Source organism: Carlito syrichta, unplaced genomic scaffold (assembly GCF_000164805.1).
Source record: "Carlito syrichta isolate Samal-C Ts95f unplaced genomic scaffold, Tarsius_syrichta-2.0.1 Scaffold306911, whole genome shotgun sequence".
Lineage (NCBI taxonomy): Eukaryota > Metazoa > Chordata > Mammalia > Primates > Tarsiidae > Carlito > Carlito syrichta.
In genome coordinates, this window is record NW_007251007.1 from 245,316 (window position 1) to 269,481 (window position 24,166).

Here is a 24,166-nt window from a genome sequence, read left to right on the forward strand (position 1 = left end):
GAGAGAGAGAGAGAGAGAGAGAGAGAGAGAGAGAGAGAATAGCAAAGATTTTCGAACAACCCTGTCAACCAGAAGCTCACAATACATCAAGGCTTAACTAATTGGTAGAAGAGACAACACACAGGATACCTGGTCCTTCACCTAGAATAAGAGACACAATGAGTCTATTAATATACAAGCAAAGTATAAGGACACTTAAAATGTGTGATTAAAGACAGCCAAAATAGGCTGGGCTTGATGGCTTAGCCTATAATCTCAGTGTTTTGGGAGGCCAAGGCAAGTGGATTGCCTGAACCTGTGGGCTCGAGACCCACCTGGGCAACTAGGCAAGACCTCGTCTCTACAAGAAATAAAAAATTAGCTACTTGGAAGGCTGAGACAGAAGGATTGCCAGAGCCCAGCAAGTCGAGGTTGTGGTGGCTGGGAGCGTGCCACTGCACTCCAGTCTGGGTGACAGAGTGAGACTACAACTCAAAAAAAAAAAGACAGCCAAAATAAATTAAATAATATTATTGGAGCATAGAGATAGGGAAAGAGGGTAGGTGTGTAGGGGAAATTATTTCTTGCTGTTACAATTAGACAGAGCATGGGTAAGATGGTTCTTTAGTAGAGAGTTGACAAATAATGCTTGGTATTCTAATAGGGACATGTAGTGAACATTTTAGAGAGAGCAAACAAGATAAGGTTGCACAGTATATGTTCTTGGAAGGATAAGATTCACTAAAGAATAAGATTTCTTTAGAGATAGGTAAATTAAATTAGACAGACAGCAATTTCTTGGTTAGGATCTTCAATTAAATAAAATGGAGACCGCCGTTGAAAAGTCTTGAGAAAAGCAATTAATCTGATATGATGTCACTTCATATATTAATTTGGGAGATACTGTAATATAGAATGGGAGACACTCCAGACAGGAAAACCAACTTGGAAGCTATGGTAATAGTCCAGGATTGATATGAGAGACTGTTAATAATGTAGCAGTGAAAGTGAAAAGGATGAGTATGAACACAATTTTGAATTACAGATTTAAAGGGGAGTCTAAGGCAGAAAGCTTGGTAGTATCTGGTTTTAACTTGAAATGAGCATAATGGCCTTTATTACATCATTGTGTGATGAGAACATTAAATTCTAAAACGTTTTCCTATTCATTTCCCTGAGGCATAATCTTTACTCTAAGAATACTGATCATTTTGTTATTGAAATTTCAACTCTTGTGCAACATATTGTAATCAGATTAACAAGAGGCCTTATGACAACCTGAAAGTCAAACTAATTCAAGAACTCAGTGATATCTCTCTTGAGTGTTGCTCCTTTCTTTATCTTTTCTCTTCTCTTAGATTCTCTTTTCATTTTTTAAAGTCCTTTTGCTTCCCCCACTTTTTTTTTACTTAATGGCACATAACCAAATATTTTTTATGATTAAAAAATTCATTTTAAAAAAATGAATGGTAAAAAAATGGGCAAGGTAAATATTTTCCATGTTTTTCTCAAGCTAATGAAGCTTTAGAAGATGAAAATAACTTGGCTTATTTTTTGAAAATTTAATTCTCGAAACTAAGATACAGTGCTCAGTTGAATCTATTAAATAATCACCCTGAGACTCAGTTAACAAGAGTGTACCCTTCTCCATAATTATCTAATGCTAGGATACATGGTGCTTGGGAGTTAAGATTGGATCATGACAGTCTTGAACTCTTGCCTCACAATCAGATAAAAAGCTATGGCAGCTTCTCTGAGATCAAATGGTGGTGTGTTCTATTTGAGATGTGGTTACTCAATCTGGAAAGCCAAGTTTACAGAGCATACAGTGAGATTACTGAAGTGAGTAGGACTTAGAAAAACTTTCCATGTGAAACAGCAGGTAAGAAATTTGTATCCATTCCAGCCATTGTATGACTCCTTAAAAAAACTAGATTCTTAATGATCATTTTGTTATTTAAATTTTTAGCTGGTGATGCTTAGGATGATTTAAAATCCTCTAGATTCACCAGCTAAAACAGGATTCCCAAGAAAACGGATGTCTATTCTAAGGCTGATTCTCAGCCAAGGATGGGAACCTTTCATCCCAGTTCCAGTTCTATGGAAGGCAGAAACATTTTCAGAAGATGAAGAGGAAGATTTTGTACTTCATTTAGACAGACAGCTGAAACATTGGAGTGCCTGGCCTCTGGGGCAGAAAAGTGATAAAGAGCAATGAAAAATTTCCCAGCCTTAGGAATTATATGTGGTCTCAAAGCCTCGAATGCTACTCCAGCAGAATGTCTGGCATTGAGTCAAAGCTCAGGTAATGTGTAGAACTTCTTACATTTATATGCCAGATTTCTGACCACACATTAGCAGGAAAAGGAAAAGACCTCTTTGCAGTGTGTTGTATTACAAAGTTCTATGGAGCAATATTAGAAAAATCAAACTTGTTTGGAACATCTTGCTGAGAGTGGTTTAAAATAAAGAATATTCTGAACAAATTAGACTTCATTAAAGAGTACAGAAACCCTGCAACCCCTGAGTTTTGCTGTGAGTGACTTAAATTGGGTGAAGAAAGAGAGGAAGTAATAATACTGGTTGCTATAAGAAAATAACATTTGGATTGGAAACATCAGGTAGAAATTCCAAAATAAAAGTAAACATAAATATGACTAAGTTCTCCCAACCAAACCTTGAATTCTCAAAAAACACAATCCCAGGGAATGGTATAAGTGGGCTGTCCTCATCTGGGCAGAAGGACTAAATCTGGAGTGTTAGAAACTATACCAATAATTTTGCTTCTTTTGTAAAAGGTACATGTGACAAAAATATGATCACATGGCCACAAGTTGACCTTTGTTCTTGTGGGGTAGATTTAAGAGAAAAAAGTGCATAGATTCAGTAAGGCAGAGCATTATCAAAGAGGGCATATTTTGTGACATACTAGAGCAGTGAAGGGAATCTTCCATGCCTTCTTAGGAATTAGGATTACAAATTCAAAAAGGGTACAGGAGATGTTATAGTTTACATCCAGGAAGAAAAAACAGTAAAGTTCAGTGGGGCTCCAACAAAGATATATCCAATCCCCCTAAGAAGAACTATAGGGTATAGGGCACCTATTACCTGAGGGTGGATAGAGACAAAGTATGAGAAACAAGTGGCCTAAATAACATAGATCAAAAACTCTTTTTCAGTTACAAAAAAGCTAATGCTATCTTGTTGGAATTAGATGTAAGTTGATAGTCTCCAAGCACCCAGAAATACCTTGAAGCTTGTATGATATCCAAGCAAAAATCAGTATCACAAAAGGGACTTCAGAGAAAAGTCCTGCCTAAGCCCTTGGGGAAAAAAGATAATAGTGAGGAGAAGAGGAGTCAAATGAGGTTTGGATATCCAGTAAACACTGTGTTTGTGTTCTCTTTTTCCATGCTCAAAGAAGGAATCAGTATTGTATTTTTTTCCTAAGGCAATGCATATTTTTAAAGAAAAAAATGTACTAGAAGGAAAAAACCCCACAAATTTTCTCTATTATTTATTATTCCCCATTGTTATTTATAACTCCCCACTGCCTTCTAACAGAGGAGAATCCTTCTCATAGGGATGGTACATTGTTCTGCTGAGTTGCTCCCAGGTTTAAGTGCTCCCTGAAAGATTTAGAGGTGACTAGAATAATCCTAGATCTAGAAAGACTAGAGGAGAATGATCACTGACAAAAAGAAAGAACAGACCAGAGAACAAGGTCATGCAAAGTGGTTTTCTGGGCTCTCCCCTTCAAAAGGCTTTCTGTACTTTCCACTACAAAATCTTCAGTAAAACCTATACCACTTATAGACATTTCTAACATAAGTAATCAAGAATGGTTGGAGCACAGGTATCTTTTAGGGGCACAGGTGATAATGCCAAAAAGGTAAACTTCAGTTTGAAATACAGGCAATGGGAAGAGGTGCTGATATGGGGCAAAAAGAGGTTGCCCTGGACACGTTGTTTATATTCACACATATGTACATCTATGCAATGTTTCAAATAGAATAACATACATGTTGATAATTTGTACTCCGTAATGTAAAAATCAGTCTGTCATTTCATTACATACTAACAAAACAGAAAAAAACCCACAATTATATTGCCTTATTTATTGTCTTTATAGGGCAAGGAATGTTCTCTTGACTCCAAAATGGCTTTTTAATCTTGCTTTTTAAAGACTGAAGGTCAAGATTGATATATTCAACTACCACTATAATTAAAATTGGTCTCACAGTAAACTTTTTTTCTTAGAACTGTTAACATGATTTGAAAATAGAATACTGCAATGCTTTATGATTTATAAAACCTTAGTATATTAATTCTCATTTGACCTCCACAACAACTTTGTAAATAGAAAAGGCAAGGAATATTACTCCTTTTTATAGATTAGAAAACTGAAACTGGGAGATTGAAGGACTTTCTTGAGATTACATAGATATTAACTATGAGATTGAAATCCATGATTTATCACTCTAAAATTCAATATCATTTCCATTTATACAATATAACATGAATATAAATAAAGTGGAAATAACTCAAATTGTTATAATGAAGGTGTTTTCTAAGTAGTGGTTATAAAATCAAAATTTGCTAAATGATTTACTCTTAACAAACAAGACTTATTTTCTACCAGGAAAAAGTTTAAATATTATATAGTATAGTTAAATTTTAATCATAAGAAGTTATCCTAATGTATAACAATTGGATTTTCTTGTTAATACAGGTTCCACTGTTAATTGCATCAGTGAGTGCTCTCTCAGAGAAAGAGCATTTCTGTTTCCTTGTGGGAAGACAGTAAATTATTTAGAGAAACTCAATGAAGAGGATAGACTGACAACCAGCAATTTCCTTCTGGGTAATTTCTCTCCTAACTCTAGGATTTTAAAATTTTGTTTGCGTATGACTTCAGTTAAGACAGATACATTTCTATGTGGTTTGCATCAGAGATCAAGTAAGACAGAAACATTTATACTTGAAGACTTGTTCAGAAAAGTTATCTGTGATGACTGGCATCAGCATGTAGCCACTGTTCATATACCTGTTTGAAATGACAGTCTCCTTGTGTGTGTGTAGTGGGATAAAGGTGGGAGGGCGGGTAGTGGGGACGTCCTATAAGAAGCACTTCAATCAGGAACAACAAAGGAAATTTTTCACTTTGCACTTAGTCTACGCAACCACTAAAACTGAGTTTTTTTGAAATATTGTCCTGGACCAGCAATTAAAATCATTTGAGCACTTTGTTAGAAATGCCAAAAACTAAACAAACGCCAACAATGGAGACACCTGTACCCAGGTCTCTCACTTATGAATTGCTAATACTTTGACCTCCTCTTCAATTTGCCCAAAGCAATGTTTTTCAGAATGTAAGGTGCAACCAATTAGTGGTTTAGAAAATCAATTATGCAGATCCTGACCAGCATTTAAAAAAATTCTTAAAAATTGAATAGAGCATAAAATAACCAGAGTTAATTGCTTATAATATGAGTAAGTATTGCTTCATGAAACTCTAGTTTCAGTCATATGTATACATGTATATACACAGTCATATATATTTGCATGGACATGTGGATGTGCATTCATGAATGCATGCATGTGTGTGTCAGTACTGGGCCACAATTTAAAAGTATTTCCCATTACAGGTTGTGCCTTTAAAACTGCAAATACCTTGCATGAAGCAGTTAAAATAGTATCCGTTCTTTTTTAGTTAAAGGATACCTTCTAAGGATGTTTCTGTTCCAGAAGACCTGGCAAATGTACACAGAAACATCACCAATCAAGCTAAGGCTCTAGCTATGATACTGCTCTTTAAGTCCCACACAAGGTGTAAATATATTACCTCTATAGCAATGTTGAAAAGAAAATGAATTTTGAGAAATTCAGGACAGGTTGTTCTTTAACTCTTAATTTTTGTGTGTGTGTGTGTGTGTGTCAGAAAACACATGTAGCCAGTTTTACTTTTCACATTCTTTTGGAGCAAAAAGCAGCTAAAGATGAAATCTTGATCTTATATACAAAGTTTTTAGAACAAAGAAATGTTAGGTCTTACAAATGTTAAACTATGTGCAATCTTTTTCATTTCTATTCACTGATAATTTTATGACATCTGGAGAAAAAAATTAAATTATTATGCTTTCAACCTGAAGTTTTGGCCATTTTGTACCACCTTAAGGTATTCTGAACAGGTTTACAGAGGGAAAATAATTGCAGAAGAAACCTGTATAAACTGAATATGTTCTGAGAACAGTTGGTTTAAGTTGTAATGATAGGTTGATACCAATTATTTGTCTTTTTTGGTCTTTGATTATTCTGTGGAGTACATATGCCTTCACCCTCACTAAGGCCATATGAGACTGGTATTATCCGTTTGTGTTGATAAAATTAGTTTAGAGATATCAACTGTAGAAGCACTTGGGAGCCAGAGCTACCCTTTAGAAATCTGATGGTTTAGGATTAAATAATAGGATTTAAACTCAACCTTATATTTTCAAATGGTCCCTGCTTTTTGTAGTTTAGTCTGAGTACTAAGAACATTTTTGCTTTGTATTTAGTCTATATAATCACATAAACAGGTTTTCTCAAAGTGTAGTCCTGGACTAGTAGTTTCACTTTCACCTGGGTGCCAGTTAGAAATGTAAATTATGGAGCCATTACCTACATTGACTGAATCAAAATCCCTGAGGGTGAGGTCCAGTGGTGTGTTCTAACCAATGCTCCAGAGGATGCACACTAAAGTTTAAGGACCATTGCACTAAAACATGATCAGTTTTTTTTTTTTTCTTTGCCAGACTCAGACTGCAATTAAGGGAGGATGAATAGGTAGGTAGTGGGCATTCCTGCAATGGTAACAGTTAACACTATTTAAAGGCGACTTTACAGTCTAAGTATTATTTTGGCTTGTGCTTCACTTTCTCTTGCTACCCAACCCTACCTAACCCTTAGGCAATTTTGAACTTCTATTAGCAAAGCTGTCAGAAGATAAGCACAATTTTGATGAATCAAAAATTAATTTATAACATATTAACATTTGTGATTTAAAAAATAATGTGGTGAGAAGGAAGTTGAAACTAATCCCTTAAAAGAAGTTTGGAGGCTATTTCTGGATTTCCATTTTTGCTTTGGAGGATTATGAACCTTTCCTCCAAAGAACCAACTCCATTAGCCCATAGGGTAAACTTTCATATTCACAGAAGCACAGTGCCTGGTCAATAGTATTAGCTCAATAAATATTTGAGGGAGTGAGCGACTAGAGAAAATCTAGAGTCTAAAGACATGAATACAAATACAAAACATTCACTTTCATTCCAAAACACTGAATAAAAGAATGACTCTAAACATTTCAGCTAAATTTAATGCCAGCTTTCACTGTCTAAACTTTCAACAGTCTAATAAAGAAAGACTTTATCTGAAATCTAGGATCAATGTTTAATTTTAGTTATGACACTTCATAGATAATCTTAATACTGGGAACATAAAGAAGGGATTGTTTCATCTACATGCATTTGGGGAATATGACCAAATAGATATACTTTATAATCATTAAGAGCTTGCCTGAGATTTCTGAAAATAACAAATTGCTTTTTTGAATGGATAATATATTCATATGCCTCACACCTTTTTTTATTCATGTATCCTGCTAAAGATATCTTTGTGCTTATATAAGCATATACAAATGTATGTCTCTATTTACATACACACACACACATACTACCCCTTGCTTTTTTACTTAACAATTTATTTGGGAGATTTTTCCATATTAATGTTTGTGTGTGGGGTGTATGTGTGTGTGTGTGTGTGTGTGTGTGTGTGTGTGTGTGTGTGTGTGTGTGTATGTATGTATATTCTGCCTCACTTAAGGGTTATATAAAATTCCACAAAAAAGACAGATGCATTAACATTTATTTGTTTCCCTGCTTATGGATAATTGGGCATTTTCCAATCTTTATTACAAATAACTCTACAACAAATATAGTTTTTATGCAGCATTTCATATACAGTACATAAGAGTATTATCAGTAGGATAAATTCCTAGAACTATACTCATTGGATCAAAGGATATGTGTATTTTCAATTTTGATTTTAAAAATTCCACATTACTTTCCAATCTTGTGCCAATTGAGAATTCCAATTCATGTGCCTAGACAATTGTTTTAATTATAATTTCATGTCTTAATAATTAGAAGATTGTTTCCTCCTACCCCACCCTCATTATGCTTTTTTTTTGCAAAATTTTCTCTATTATTCTTGCAATTATTGTATTATAATTGAGATCATGTTTAAATATTTTAAATGCATTTTGGGAAGATTCAATGTTTAATACTGAAATAGTCTTATCTGAGTATATGGTATGCCTTTCCAATTATTCAAGTCTCCTTCTGTGTCTCTCAGGAACTTTAAAGAGTCTTATTCAGCAGCTGGATCTTATACTTAGCTTGTTAGTTTATTGCTAGGTATTTTTTATTTTTATTATATGAGGTCTTTGCTTCCATTATGGTTTCTAACAACTGTTGTTTGTATCTACAAAGGCTACTGATACCTTTGTATATTAATTTTGTACTCTGTTACCTTACTAAATTCTCTTATTATTTGAGTTTTCCATTTGATTTTCTATAATTTTTATTGGGTATACAATTATACCATCTACGAGTTCCGACTTCTACCTCCTTTCAATTTTTATGTTTTATTTTTCTCTTGCCTGACTACATTTTTCCTGGAATTTTGAAAGCACAATTTAAAAATCATATCTTCTTTTCTTATGAGACAGATGGGAAAGTCACTAAAATTCATGGTAAGTAACTTTAAAATGAATGTTTAAAATTATTTCTAACAGTCTGCAGTTGGATTACAAAACTTCTAGCTCATGAAATTTACTGTCATCAACAGTCACAAACACCATAACTAGATTTTAAAAGAAATCAGATAATTCTATTGCCACAACTGTAGTTATATGTGCAGAGAAAGTGGTAACCAAATCACATGCTTTGGGGGATGAACTAATATCCATGGGGACATAGATAAATTCCCTCTCATTAGAGAACTGACATTGGTCACAGGCATTGTGCTGTATTTTCCCCCATTAAGTAAAAACCATGGACCTGTAGAAATTGCTGTATTAAAATTATATGAGTCTAGTATTTACTCGTGTGTAACCAGTGTATTTTATTTGTCATCAATGCATTCCATATTTTATCTGGATTATCTGATCGTTAAGTGTGAAGCAATAAATTGGTGGATTTTTTCCTTTAAAATATATATTTGTTTCAAATTAGTAAATTAATTTAAAATATGATTTGTAAAATTAAGGAAGGATAAAAAAAGCTATATAAATCATCTGAAACATAGCTTATATTCATGTTTATAAGTATAATTTACAAACATAATTAAACCTTCCTAATATAGATTTTGTAGAAATAGAATATTTCCTATGTTTTGAAATGCTGCTTCAATATGAAATACCTTAAAAAAATAATAATAATTCATGATATTTTGTTTTAAAATTCAAAAGAATTCACTGGCTATGCTCAGGAGAGACTGAAAGACCCTGTCATTCTGTTTGTCTTAACCTTCTGGTTTATCAAGATTTCTAGGAGTGGAATGTCTTACAGCCTTAACAGCAAAATTACTGCATCTAGATCTTATCAGTTTCCAGGCTGGAGCAGTGTGGAATTGACTGACAGCTGAATGGAATATAGATGAAGTGATGGAGACTACAAGTCACTCAAAGCCCCATTTTATTAAGTGCTTTGAAAATGAGGTCCCAGAACCTTCAGTCAACTTATGATTTAGTGCAGGAAGCAGAAGATTTGTGGTACTCTGAGCAGTTTCATTTGAGGGAACAGGTTGGCCTAGGGAAAAAGTGACATAGGAAAACAGAAAATGCTAAGATCATAATAGCTATAATGCTAAGATCAAAATATACTATAATTTTTATAGTATAAAATAATAATTGAGATTTATATACACTTTATGTACACTAATTTAAAAAAATTTTTTTTCTTCCAAGCACACCTTTGCATGTGATAATTAAACAGAAGTTTTCACCTCATGTGACTATATTGCTTTTCTATCTCTATGTAGTCATAGTCAATGATCATACATTATTTTAACATTTTTTCCTCTGTTAAGATAGACTAGCAAATTAGCTCCTTCTAAAATAATCATTTCCTATAAATATAAGGAAGTCTCTCATATAATGATATGAAAAAAATCTAATATACACTGTTAGATGGGGAGAAAACATGCAGTATATTTGTTATCATTTCTGTAAAAAAAAATTTGGGAAGGAGAAGGAGAAAGATATATTCTGCTTGTATATTCATAGGATATTTCTAAAATGATACTTAAAGATCTTTGTAACACTGGTTGCCTCTAAGGAAGAGAATTGGGTAATAGGGAGAGACTAGTGCACCTTCTTGAATCTTTTGAATGCACAACTTTAAGAATGTATAACTAATTCAAATAAATAAATTAATAAAAATTTTAAAAGAAAGCTGATGGCCATTGGTACCAGACTAGCAAACAAACAAGGAGGAAAAATTATTTTCTAGGGAACTAAACATATTTGTATTCTTAGAGGAAGTATTTCCTTATACCAAATTCATAAACCAATTATTGTAAAGCCAATAATAAAAAAACAAAAACATCTATAATTCTTAAGTAAATTCTTAATTTTCTATAAATAATGTATGTATAGCTAAACTTTTACTTATATGGAGAAGGCAGACATTCAAATTTTCCTCCAGATAATTAAAGGAATTATAATAGTTTACATCAATCAAAAGAGATGGAAATATGAATACTATTAATTTCAAACACACTTTTCTTGTGCCTCTTGGTGGGATCTAATTTTAGCAAGTGTCCATTAAAATATATAATTACTAAATGTATATCCATAAAGGTGTTAAAGTTAATTTTCATATCACAGTCTCAAAAAAGATTAATGTAATCTATTTAGTTATCAAGAAAAAAAGTCCATTAAATAGCCATCTAATTACAATACAAATATTATTTTATGGAAGAGTAAATAAATAAATTTTCTTAAAGCAAACTGCTAATAATTATATAGTCTGGTATAAAATAAACTAAGCAGTTATGAGCACACACAAAAAATCACTAACTACATAAATGAATCTTTGATTTTAAAATACAAATTATATTCAGGTTCCAAAACTATACAATTCTATAAATATTAAGACTGTACAGAAAAGTAATCAAGAAAAGTACTTTAGAGTTTAAAGACACAGAAGGAAACATTATGCTGATATAATTAGAAGGAAAGTGTACGAGTTCGGAGTTAATAACTGTAACCAACTTTTCTACCTTAATGTCCATGTGCTACTAAAATATTAACAATAAACAGATCTGTAACATTAATTTAATGAAACCTAAAACATTTATTCAGGTTGCAACTTAGCTAAACCCACATCCAGTGATGATTCGATAAAAATGTTATAAATCTTTCTGAAAATTACTATTTAACATTATCAACAGGAGATGCCTTTTAAATCTATGTGTGGATTTATATTAGAAAAACACATGTATACAAATACATAAAAAATATATAATTTATAAACACATGGACTCTATTGATCAAATAAAAGAATACAGTAAAGTAAAAGGAGAAATGGTATTTTGACTAAATCTGAATATTGTTAGTGTGTGCCAAAATATACTCAACTTATAAAATTTGTTACCATTGTAATCTTTTGAAAAACGTTAACATTGCTATGTTCCTTGAAAACTGAAAAATTTTACAATGCATAAGCCAAAAATGAAATATTAAGATAACTTTATGTCAAATATTTTTTTATTTAAAGTTCTAGGAATAAAATTAATCATAGGCTCAAATAAAATATCTCTGCTAATGATTCAGAGAGCCTTCTAGTATAAGATGGCTCTAGGTTTTATGTTGAATATAAGAAAACATTTCAAGTGCTAATTTTTTTTTTCTTAATAGTGGCTTAAATTTCAAATCATTAACTTTTTTCATTAGCATATCTTAAGAAACTGATTTACATATTGGGATAAGCTATTATTCCTAATAATTTTAAAGAATTTCTATATAAATACAGTTAAATATAAGACAGGGTGTCAAGGTAATTATTCTGAGAACTGGAGCAAAAAATTTTGCTACAAGAACTCAGTAAAGTTGTTTGGTTTGTGCTATTCTGAAGTAGCCAAACTTAACTAATTTCACATAAACTGAATTAACTAACTATACCTTCTACTTATCTTATAGGCCCTTAAGGAATGACCCAACTGGAATTCAAACTCAGTAATTCTGGCCACCAGTATAGGCTACTACTATACAGTTAGTTGCATCAGACATGCTTTAGGTTATAGGTTGAACACTAAGAACAGCAGTGTCCCCCCCCCAAAAAAAAAACCCTGAAGTTGTGTGGTACAGCCGGGTTCAATGTTTGGAAAGAAACAGTTTGAGTCTTGACCTACAAATTGTTAAGGATTGTCTCATTTACAATCTTTTGTGTGGTTCTACAGTAAATGAAAAAGACACACGAACCTAGGCAAATTCCCTTTAATGACAGGGCACCTACTAAAAAAAGTTTGATTTCTAGGTGTTAAACCAATCAAAAATCTATGGCTAGATTTTCTAACATTGGCAAGAGGCGAATGGTAGGAAATCTTAAATAGATTTCACGGCACTTAGGCTTTTTTAAATTTACTACAGTAGCAGATGTGAAACTGTAAACTGAGAATCACAACCTAACTGTGAATCAAGAGGATTAAGATGTTCAGTATGATTGAGAGTGACATCTAAATCAAATACACCTGTCATAATAAATTCAAGGTAATACAATAAACACTAGCAGAGGTTATATTTAGATAAATGTACCACTATCAATATGGGCTTTGGCGAAGTCAACTTTTGATTTTTCCATACAGAAGGTTTTTTTTAATTAAAATTTTTACATAAACACTTCAGACAGAAGTTTCATCCTTAACAAAAGAAATCTCAAATAAGAATATTTTTAAGTATAAAATTAATATATATGTACAATTGATATTATCCATTGGTATTTTAAAAATAGTTTTCAACTATTCCCAGTTGTTATACTTATGTTATAAATTTGCCAATTTATATAATAAAAATCACACAAGTTTGTGTAATTGATAACTTAAGGAGTAATGCCACCTCTTATACCTTTACAGAAAACCAAAGTGCTTCCCTTACCCCTCCAAAAAAAGGGTTAAACTATAAAATTTACACTGTTAATGTTTGCAGCTATGTTTACACATGCTGGAATAAACAATCTGGTTAATTTAGTGAGAGAACTAGTAAATTCAGCAAACCTAAATCCAGTTGATGAAGCTGTTTAACAGGTATCAGAAATCAGCATGAAAGCAAGTAGGAATGCCTAGAGAAGGTGAGGGATGAAAGGAATGGGATTTTGAAGGATGATGCGCTAGTATGATAAAGGGTGGGTGGAATGAGAGTGGGAAAGGACACAAGTGCCCCATTTTCCAGTTTTCCTAAGGTCTTCATAAATGGCAAGTACTTTCACTCAAAATGACTTTCTAGGTGGCCTTTATGAGGAGTACTATCAAGTAATGACCCTTTTTCTATTCCTTTTACTGTAAAAATATAGTTATTTTGACATCTAGAATACTTTATAATTCCTTTGTAAATATTATTATTTTAAAGCTAGGAGGGAATTAGAAAATTATTTAGTGTAATTAACCCCTTATTTTATTGATAGGTGAACCGAGGTCCAAAGAAGCTATTATTTATTAGTAGCAATTCCCTTTAGTTTCTAACCTACTGGTATAACTAAAAGGTTTTAAAATGCTGTATTTACTACTATTAAAAGCAACAGACAACAAATACACATAAGAAAACCTTCAAAATCACAAAGAAAAAATTACAAAAAGGAACACTCCCCTTAGAATAGCTAGTCATCTGTTCTGATGTTAGTAACAAATAGTGAATTAAAAGGTTTTAAAAAATGAATTAGGGAAAGGCACTGAATGATGAAAGTCTGAGCACATGTAATTACTACAAACACAAAGTATATATGAAGTACTTACCAAGTACATATAATATCCTGGAGAAAATTCATTAAATGAGTAATATAAAGTCTCTCATATTATTATTTTCTCCCAAATTTATTTCTACCTCTATTTCAATAGAAGAACAAACTATACAGTGAGATGATGAGAATGGGGTGCATTCACTTAATTCAAATTCCCAGTAGCCTTACATGAAACATCTAGAAAATAAATTCTACTGTGGCTTTAGCTGCATGGCTCTAAATTACCACTCCCCCTCATATGCTTAATTGAGGTGAAAAAGGGAAGTTCAAGTTACAGAGATTGATAACAACAAATTTTAAATAATTTTCTATTACTATTTATATAACATTGTTTCAACAAAGTAAAACTCATTGTGTCAAAATAAATATATTTATTAAATTTAACTCAAATATGTAAGTATGTTCCTGAGACATTATTTGCTTATAACTATGATCAGAAGCAACACAAATACTTTTCATCTGAATCACCTATACTAATGCTTCCCAAAATATCTCCCTGGTGAAAAACAATATGACTTTACATATGGCACAAGGGTCAATATTTTTTATCTTACTATTTAAGTATTGATTTCAATAAGTGTTACAAAAAATTACAAATGCTTTTCTATTTTCAATGTGAGTGAATCCCTTAAAAATATATTAAGTAAATAATAGTACAGATGATATGTGAATATGGAAAATTTCAATGTCTAAGGTTTAGAAAATGCTGCCTTACATAAAGTAATGTCTCTGGGGATGAGCTAGCATAAAGATTACTGTTAAAAGATGTGAAAATTCCAAACTAAATTATATTTTATTCTTTATGTTACTGCTTAGTTTTTATCTCATAAAGTAAGCGTAATATAAAAGTTCTTTCAGTAGAAAATTAAAGTATTTTACTGAATATAATGAAAAACAGCTTATTAAAGTCAGCAGTTTAATGAGCAAGAATCACTTCCCTAGCTTCCCAGTAAAATTAAAAACTCTAATTCACTTAATGAGGGGGCATACTTCTCCATAATACTTGGCATAATATAGACGACTACAACAATAAAACAGCTTAGCACTGTCTTGCCCCAGTTCTATCTGGTTGTTCTTTCCCCTCTATAGCAGAGAATGTTTATTAGAGGAGATCTAGAAGCTAAATTAGATAACTAAAAACTCAAATACTTACTGTCGCTGGAGACGCCCGAGTTGTGTGTGTCACTGAGTGACTAGAATTCTCCATTGAATTGCCGATTAGATAAGTTCCTCCAGAGCTGCTGATGAGTTGTCCTCCTGTGACGCCCATCTGAATCCCACCAGTGCCCACCATACTGTGGGATGAGACCACAGTGGTCACCTGTGCGGAACTCCCTTGAGTATCAAAGTAATTCCCTCCAGTGTTTTGGCTGTACATCTGCGTTTCTGTGTATGGATAAGTTGTTGTTCGGCTTTAGAAGAAGAAGAAAAAAAGAAGAAATGTACTAGCTTAGTTATATGACTTTATTTTTTTCTAATCTGAATGTATTTAAAATATATTGGTTAGCCTTGCCTTTGGAACATGGCAAATTTTGCATTTTGTATGAAACTTCACTCCTAGAAATAGGTATATTTACTTTTCAAATTAATAAGTACCTCAACTAGTTTCTGTACTTCAGTGCTTTTGCACTCTACTGGTTGCTACCTGTAGCATATAAATAAGCTTGGGTTTTTTCCTTCCAAGAACTTCTTCAACTATGTATAGATTACACACGTCTTCAATTGTGTATAAAACTTACTACAAATCCCAGTTTTAGAAATCCCAGTTTTAGACACATCAACTACTCACATTGCTTCACATTCCTGGAACTTGCAATAAACCTCTACGACTATATGGCTCTGTCTCTCACCACCATAAGGACCTTGAGCAAAAGGGTTACTCACCTTCAACCCTTATTCCCTACCTAGTATCTCTCTTCCTTCATACTCAAGCTTCTGCTTTTGAGATGACTATGCCACCTCTTCATGTCCTCACTTTCTGCCTTCCAATGACTGTAGTCAGGTTTCTGCCCTTAGCCTTTCATTGAAATTGCTTTTAATAAGGTCACTTGTGACTAAATCTAAATACCAAGCTAAAAGGCTCCTGTCAGTCCTTATCTTTTGTGACCTATTTGCAGTATGACATTGTTGACCACTCCATGTTGCCCTTTCCCTCTTTTTTCTGTTCTGATTAAGGTTATTTTATTGATTTATTTTTTATTTTCAATGGACTATAACTGACATTTTTAGATGACTTTTTTCCTGAAATATTTATAAGCATACAAGTATATTTATTCTGAAATACTTATAAACTTATAAGAAATTGTAAAAATATACATATTTAAAAATCCAAATAACAAATTAAAACTCTCAGTTCTTTTGTTATTATCTTCAACTCCACCTCCCAGAGGTAGTCACTCCTGACCATTTGAAGTGGATATTCTCAGACATTTCCTATGAGTATATTAAGGTGTCTTTGTCTTAATTAACCTCTTTTGTCCCTTAGTTTCCATAGCATTTCTTTTCCACTTTTTGCTTTTTTACCACAACTCCTCAAGAATATTTTGAAGTCTTCAATTTCCTGGTACTTTAAATATTTGTATTTTTCCCGAGGTTTCCATTTTTAGCTCTTATTTTTATTTAGAACACAGACCTGTACCACATGCAGTAAGTACTACATGAACATATACATGTTCTTAGTAGACAATCTTGCCTAAGTTGATATCATCGTTCTCTTCACTTTTTAGTTATATTTAAGAATATTAAATCTGAATTTCTAACAGCCAACTAGCCATCTCTACTAGGAAGCCCCATGATATACAGGAAGTGCCTAAGTAAAATTTAATATAATATTCCCTCTGTTGCTTTTTTTCTATTCTCTCCCCTCTCAGTAGAGGGCAGCATCACCACCCTCAGCTCTTGAAATGATGCTGACTCTTCTCTCACTTAGACTGACATGAATTGTCAAGTCCTGTCAATTCCATCTTCGAAATAATTATCTTTTCCATTCTCATCCACACTGCCTTAACTCATCATGTTCTCTATTATACAGGTTGTGTATCCCTTATCCAAAGTGGTTGGAACCATAAGTATTTTGGACTTCACGTTTCTTCAGATTTGGTATATTTGCATATACATTAGAGATCTTGGGGTATGGGTTTAACATATCTAATTCACTTAATTAGGGGGCATACTCATTAGTAACATTTGGCATAAAACTACCTATACTACATTCTGCATACTACCACAATAATAAAACCGCTTAGCACATTCTTGGTCCAGTCTCATCTGGTTTGTTCTTTTCCCTCTATAGCAGAGAGGGAAATCTAAACATGAAATTCACTTATGTTCCATATATGCTTTATACACATAGCCTGAAGGTAGTTTTATATCATGTTTTAATAATGTTGTACATGAAACTAAGTTTGTATACACTGAACCATCAAAAAGCAAAGGTGATACTAATCTCACACTGGTGCTCAAAAAGTTTCAAATTTTGGAGCATTTCAGATTTGGGATTGTTAGATTATTAACGGCCAACTTGTAATTGCCTCCAAATGGATACTCCTTCCTCTAATCAGTTCTTCCAACTTTGTTGCCAGGAGAATTTTCTAAATGCAAACCCCTATACAACTTTGCCTAAAAATCTTTCCATGATTCTCTCTTGCCTTCAGAAAAAGTTCAAAATCTTCGACCACCATACTAAACCTGTCAGGGGCTCATACTTACATAATATCCAGACTTGGTCCTAGATCATTTTGCTGGTCCCTCAAAAGTGTCATTTTCCCTTCCCTTTCTGTTTTGCTATATTAGGTTTCCCTGCTTGGAAAGCTTTACATTTTCCTTCCAGCTCCCTTCCTTTGTTCTAATCATTCTTAAACTCTCAGTAAATGCTCCTTATCTCGGAATTATTTTTGGCATCCTTTTCCCTCCATTGCCACACCTTGCAGGGCTCTTGGATTTTTTCCTCTGCATTTTCCTAACACCTATTGCATTTCTGAAACACAGTTCTCAATACACTTATTGTTAATTTCCTCAGGACTTTGTGTTCCCATGAAATTATGTTTCATTCCTATCAGTACTCTCAAAACTTAACACATTTGCTGGCACATAGTGGGCATACTAAATAGTCAACAAATAAAAATATGTAAAAATATATTGGACTTCATAGCCAGTTTCATAAAATTCTGTATCACAAATTCTTTTTTGTTTTTTTAAATTATGAGAAATTAAGGTAAACTATTCCAAGATTTTTCTATTTCATTTAAACAGATACTTTTAACCCATTATAAATTATACGTGTAATATAAGTTTTAATAAAATAATAGGCCGGGCTCAATGGCTCAGCCTGTAATCCCGTGCTTTGGAAGGCCAAGGTGAGGGAAGTGCCTGAGCCTGAGGGTTCGAGACCCACCTGGGCAATTTGGCGATACCTCATCTCTACAATAAAAAAAAAAATCAGCTGGGCATGGTAGTGCGTGCCTGTAGTTCCAGCTACTTGGAAGGCTGAGGCGGAAGGATCGCCGGAACCCAGCAGGTTGAGGCTGCGGTGGCCGGGAGTGGCCACTGTACTCCAGTCTGGGTGACAGAGTGAGACTCCAACTCAAAAAATAAAAAATAAAATAAAATAATAATAGTGTTCTGAAAATATTCCACACTGGGTAAACAGTCCTTTCACACACACAAAAAAAATCTACAGTAGATCCAGGTTATAAGTTTAGTTTGGGTTGACAATGGAAACAACTCCACAGGTGAAACATTTTGTAGATAGAAAAATGCCATTTTAAATACATGTACAATCCTTGGAGGCAGGATTGGCAGCAGTGGGATTCTGCCGGTGGGGGAGGGGTACACCCTTATATCTGCATAGTGAACACTTGTATACCTAACCCTGAATTGTACCCCTCATCTTTAAAACCAAAAATTTTAAAAAAGAATGAAAAGCAAAAAAATAGAAAATAAAAATAAAAAAATACATGTATAATTCTTCTCATCACTGTTATATGTTAAAAACTGGAGATCTCATCTACTCATGTCTTTGTTTATATACCTATTCAATAAAATAAAACATCCATGCTGATTTCAAATTTAGATAAAAAGAGAAATGAGGTCATTTATGTCCACAATGAAATATAACAACAGTCCCATTTAGCTGTGCTTAAAATAACACAATCTGAAGCTGGTATTTAAGTATAGTCAAATAAGTACAAATAGATAAAGGACAATAAATACTTTAACAAATGCAAGACACGGTTTACTAGTACCACACTATTCACCATTCTTTCCAAGAATGAGACTTGCAGATGATGTACTTGCAATTGTAAAGAAGGAGTGATGGTAAAGGTGGGCCCATTTCAGAAGATACTTAGATTTTAGTTCTGTCAAGGAAGTTGCATGCCCCTTTGCATCATTAGTCCCAGTAAACAACAGTAATGCAGACAAGTACATCACAGATAAACAACATCTATATATCGCCCTCAAGTCTGCATAAAAATACGGCAGTAAAAAGCAACTACTTTTACTTCCTTCTAGTTGGAGATAATTCATGAGCTAGAAAATGACTAAAGAACAGGAGAAAGCAGAAAGCCACTAGAGTGTGCCTAATCCATAAACTATCCCATTAATCAATCATGCTCCATGGGACTCTATATAGCCAAGGAGACTTGGCTACTGTATAAACACACACTGAGGTAAATTTCTAGGGGGTGAAAAAAAAATTAAGAAAAATGAAATCATCATCAACAAGGGTACCTGTACAATGAACATTTGTATATGTAACCCTGAATTGTATCCTACAACTTTAAGAATAAAAAAATAGAGAAATGAAATATCATAAATTTCTGAATTTGGCTTTGATAAAAATACTTACAGTGGGAAATGAAAGAGACTAAATTTTAAACAGTGGGCAGTAAAAAGGTAAGTGTTAACCCATTTGATGGAGTCTCTGAAACCAGGGCCAGAGTCAGTCATGTACAGGTGACAAGTAACAGGCAACTCCTGAAAGTCTTTCCCATGTCTAACTACTCTAAGCTCCTGCAAAAGTACTGAAATTTTTATGTTAAAAAAGAAGCACCATCGGCAAAAACAAACTGTTCTTTCTTAGGTACTAGAAATAGACTCTCTAATTTTGATACCTCAGATCAGCTTATCTTTTATATTGTACACTGAATACATTCTCCATGAGTTATTGCTTGCACACTATTTTCTCCAGAAATTTCTAAAACATATGTTCAAGAAAATTACTCAATTTTTGGCATATCAAACTGAAAGCAGCTAACTATTTCTGGACTGTACATTCCTGAAATAGAAAAATCCCAAGCAAATTCGTGCACATTTAAAAGATACTGATGTGCTCATTTTGTTTGTTCTGTATTGATTACCATAGACTAGGTCATGAAAATAATGTGTCATATTATTTCTACACCAGAAATCTTTCCATTGTTCTGCATATGTATCCAGTAATGAATGTGAACACGTAGATATGTGTATACTTGCTGACAGAGGCTTCTTCATGGCTGACTCTATTATAAGGTTCTATGTAAATGTCAGGTCTCTGATTCATTGAATTCAGTAAATTAGTGCTGTTTGTATCCCATCATTCCTTAGCATATCCCTTGTTGAAGCATGACCCTGAATATTCCCTTCTTACTTATTCACTAGGATGCTAATGTTAATTTCTCCTTGCTATTATAAATTTTTCTATTTTCTTTAGATTTGAGTTTTTTATCCACAAGTCCATATATATACAATATCTCTAAAGTTATGTGTTTTGTATTTTACCATGGTTTTAAAATATCCTTTCACCAATAAATTTTTCACTACAAAATCAAGCAATAGTATGAAAGTGATAAATAAAGGAAATAAAATTGCTTATAAAATTTTATACTGTAAATGTTATTATAAAGATACAGTTAGAAAGATCATCATAGCAGGCTACATGGATGCAATGTTTTATTGTTTTTAGGCACTCGGTACACATTCTTTTAATAAATATTTTCTAAGCATCTATCCTGACACTTAGAATAAAAGGAATACCACAGACATGACCTCACTGTCATAAGGGCCATATTACAGAAGGCCAAATTAAGAAAATAAAAAAGATAATTAGAAATTATTTTAGATGCTATGAAAGAAAAAAATAAAGCAGCACTTTAAAGCTAAATAAATGGGAGGAAGCATATTAGATAGGGTAGTCAGGGAATGTTATCCCTTAGAGGAGAGATACTTAGACTGAAACTAAGAGATCAAAAGGAGACAGCCCTAGAGAAAAAGAGGAAGAAGTACATATTTGGAAGAAAGTACAAAAACTCTCATTACACAGTACACAACACAGGAAAAGCCACAACATAGGAAAGATCCTGGTATTTAGGAAGAAATTAGAAGCCTAAAGAATTTTGGATATGACATATGAGAAGGCTATTAGGAAAAAAATGAGGTTAAAGAAGTAGGTAAAAACTAAACATGTAGACAACGTAAACAAATATAATTTTAAACTGTGGGTCATGATCTAGTAGAGGGTCATGAAATCAATTTTAATAGGTCACAGCAGCATTAAAAAATAATAAAATAAACAGACTAGACTAGAAAACATCAGTGCATATTATACCTAGTGAGAATAAAAATTATTTGTAGAAACTTTTGTTTCCATTATATATGGTATATATGTGTGTATGCCCCAGTGGTCAAGTGTGTATTTACCTATGTATAAATTGTAAGTCTAACTTTCTCACCGTGGATGGTGGTTTAAAAAGCTTAACAGCCATTGTTATGGACTATGGCAAGAAGTTTGAATTTTGTTTTAGGCTGGGACAGGGTAAAGGGGCATATGGGTAGGAAGGTGTAGAGAAATGTTTCAGCCACAGAAACAACCACAACAAAGGCCTAAGGCCAGACAGGTAAAGGGACACCATGAGAAAAGGGAGTGGCAAACAAGGCCCAAGGCTGAGACTGGCCACGTAAGACGATTCTGGAACTTGTTCATTAGATGCAGCAAAAAAAGGTGATCTTATTGAAAGGTGTCTCAGTGTAGTGACAGCAATATATGTATGACTGCACAGATTGAGGACATAAGTAACTAAAGACAGTCAGAATAAACAACTTTGTAATATTTTAGAAAAGTATCAGAACACAAGAAGGGCATTTGAAAACTAGGGAGAAACATTTTTAGGAGTTAGGGATATATTATCTCACTAAATCTACATGAAGTGAATTATATAGGTTAGGAATTGTTACACTTTTATAGATGGGAAAATTAAGATCTGGAGCTCTGAGACTGACATGGACAGTAAAATGGTGAAGGAAGACTGAAGTTCAGGTCTGAATATCTCTCAGTCCAGTGTTCTTTCTATTTTTTAATGCTGGCCGTTTGTATTTTACAAAGAGAAATGTGTACACACTACCAAATAAATTAGATTTAAAGATGAATGACAAATGCATGTCCTTTGTCCACTTTTTTTTTTTTAAAGTAGGATTTATTGAGAGGACAGAAAAGCTCCCACAGTGGGAGGGAGCTTTTTTTTTAAATAGGGTTTTTTGTTTTTTGTTTTTTCCTTTCTGCTAGTTTGAGCTCCTTGTAGATCCTGGATGTTAGGCCTTTGTCAGATACATAATTAGCAAGTATTTTTTTTTTCCATTATGTGGGTTGTCTCCTCACTCTCTTGATGGTTTCTTTTGCTGTACAAAAGCTTTTCAGTTTGATGAGGTCCCACTTGTCTAACTCAGCTTTTATGGCATTCGGTTTTCAAAAGAAGATATACAAGCAGCCAACAGACACATGAAAAAAATGCTCAGCCTCACTAATCATCAGAGAAATGCAAATCAAAACCACAATAAGATACATCCTAACTGCAGTAAGGATGGCCATCATTAATAAACTAAAAAACAACAGACGCTAGCAAGGGTAAGGAGAAAAGGGAACATTCTACACTGTTGGTGGGAGTGCAGGCTAGTTCAGCCTGTATAGAAAGCAATGTGGCAATTCCTAAAGGAACTAAAAATAGACCTTCCATAAAATTCAGCAATCCCTCTTCTGGGAATATACTTGGAGGAACATAAATTATTCTACTAAAAAGACAGCTACACAAGCTATGTTTATAGCTGCACTATTCACAGTAGGAAAAATATGGAACCAACCCTACTGTCCATTGAAAGTGAACTGACTAAAAAAAATGTGGTATATATACATGACGGAATATTATGCAACCATATAAAAGAACAAAATCATGGACTTAGCAACAAATTGGATGGAATTGGAGACTATCATACTCGGTGATCTATCACAGAAACAAAGAACTGAATGCCACATGCTCTCACTCATAAGTGGGACCTGAAGATGAATTACGTTAGCACAAGGGAGGGATCAGCAGTCACTGAACACTGCTGAGGGTAGGAGGGGAGAGGGAGGAATGCAACACAAATGATACCTGGTCCTAAACCAGGAGAATTAAGGACCAGTTGGAGGCCCAAACTTCACCTACACGTAGATTATGTATGTACCTAATCTTGACTTGTACCCACAGCTATGTAATAAATTCAAAAAAAAAAAAAAACTAGAAGGGCAAATTAAAGTTTTCTTAGAAAACTCACTATGTGTTTTGGAGCAGGTAAAACCTGGCCTAGACTTTTTCTTTTGTTTCAATTTCTAAGGACTTAAAGGAGAAAGTAATCTTTGGTTTTTGGAGAAATCTTGTAAAGATTTTATTTCTCACTGTAGAATTTCCTTGTTTCTTCAGAAAATTTCCCATGTACCTCCACTCCTTGCCAAAAAAGTATATCTATAAATTAGAAAGGAAAATTATTTTGACCAGGATTCAAATAAACCAGAAAAGGAAGGCTGGATATTCCTCTCTTTTCATTATTTAATTACTTTTTACATTACTTTCAGTGTCCAGTGGTGGTATAGACTCTTTTCTAATTAAATTTATATATTAACTTCAAGTGGATAAAATTGGAACATGTTGCAGTTAAAGGGGGGACACAGAGGACAGAGCAGAGTCTGTTTCTCCTCTTCCCATGCTATATAGCCACCTCTAAGACCTTCCACCTGCCCATGAACTCGAGAGCGCCAGAGGATGCAGTCTGACAACCAATGATTAATTGATTATGTCAGTCAATTAACAGATATTTATTGAGTCTGTTTTAGGTACAATATT

The 24,166-nt window shown here is 33.4% G+C and overlaps 1 protein-coding gene across 1 annotated transcript in view; it reads right to left on the reverse strand.

The window, feature by feature from the left end:
- Positions 1 to 24,166, reverse strand: part of RFX3 (regulatory factor X3) — a 309,272-nt gene that overhangs the window by 91,126 nt on the left and 193,980 nt on the right. Inside the window, exon 4 of the mRNA XM_021715245.1 lies at positions 15,190 to 15,448. Coding sequence (XP_021570920.1) covers positions 15,190 to 15,448 — 259 coding nt within the window. The remainder of the gene's footprint in view (positions 1 to 15,189; positions 15,449 to 24,166) is intronic.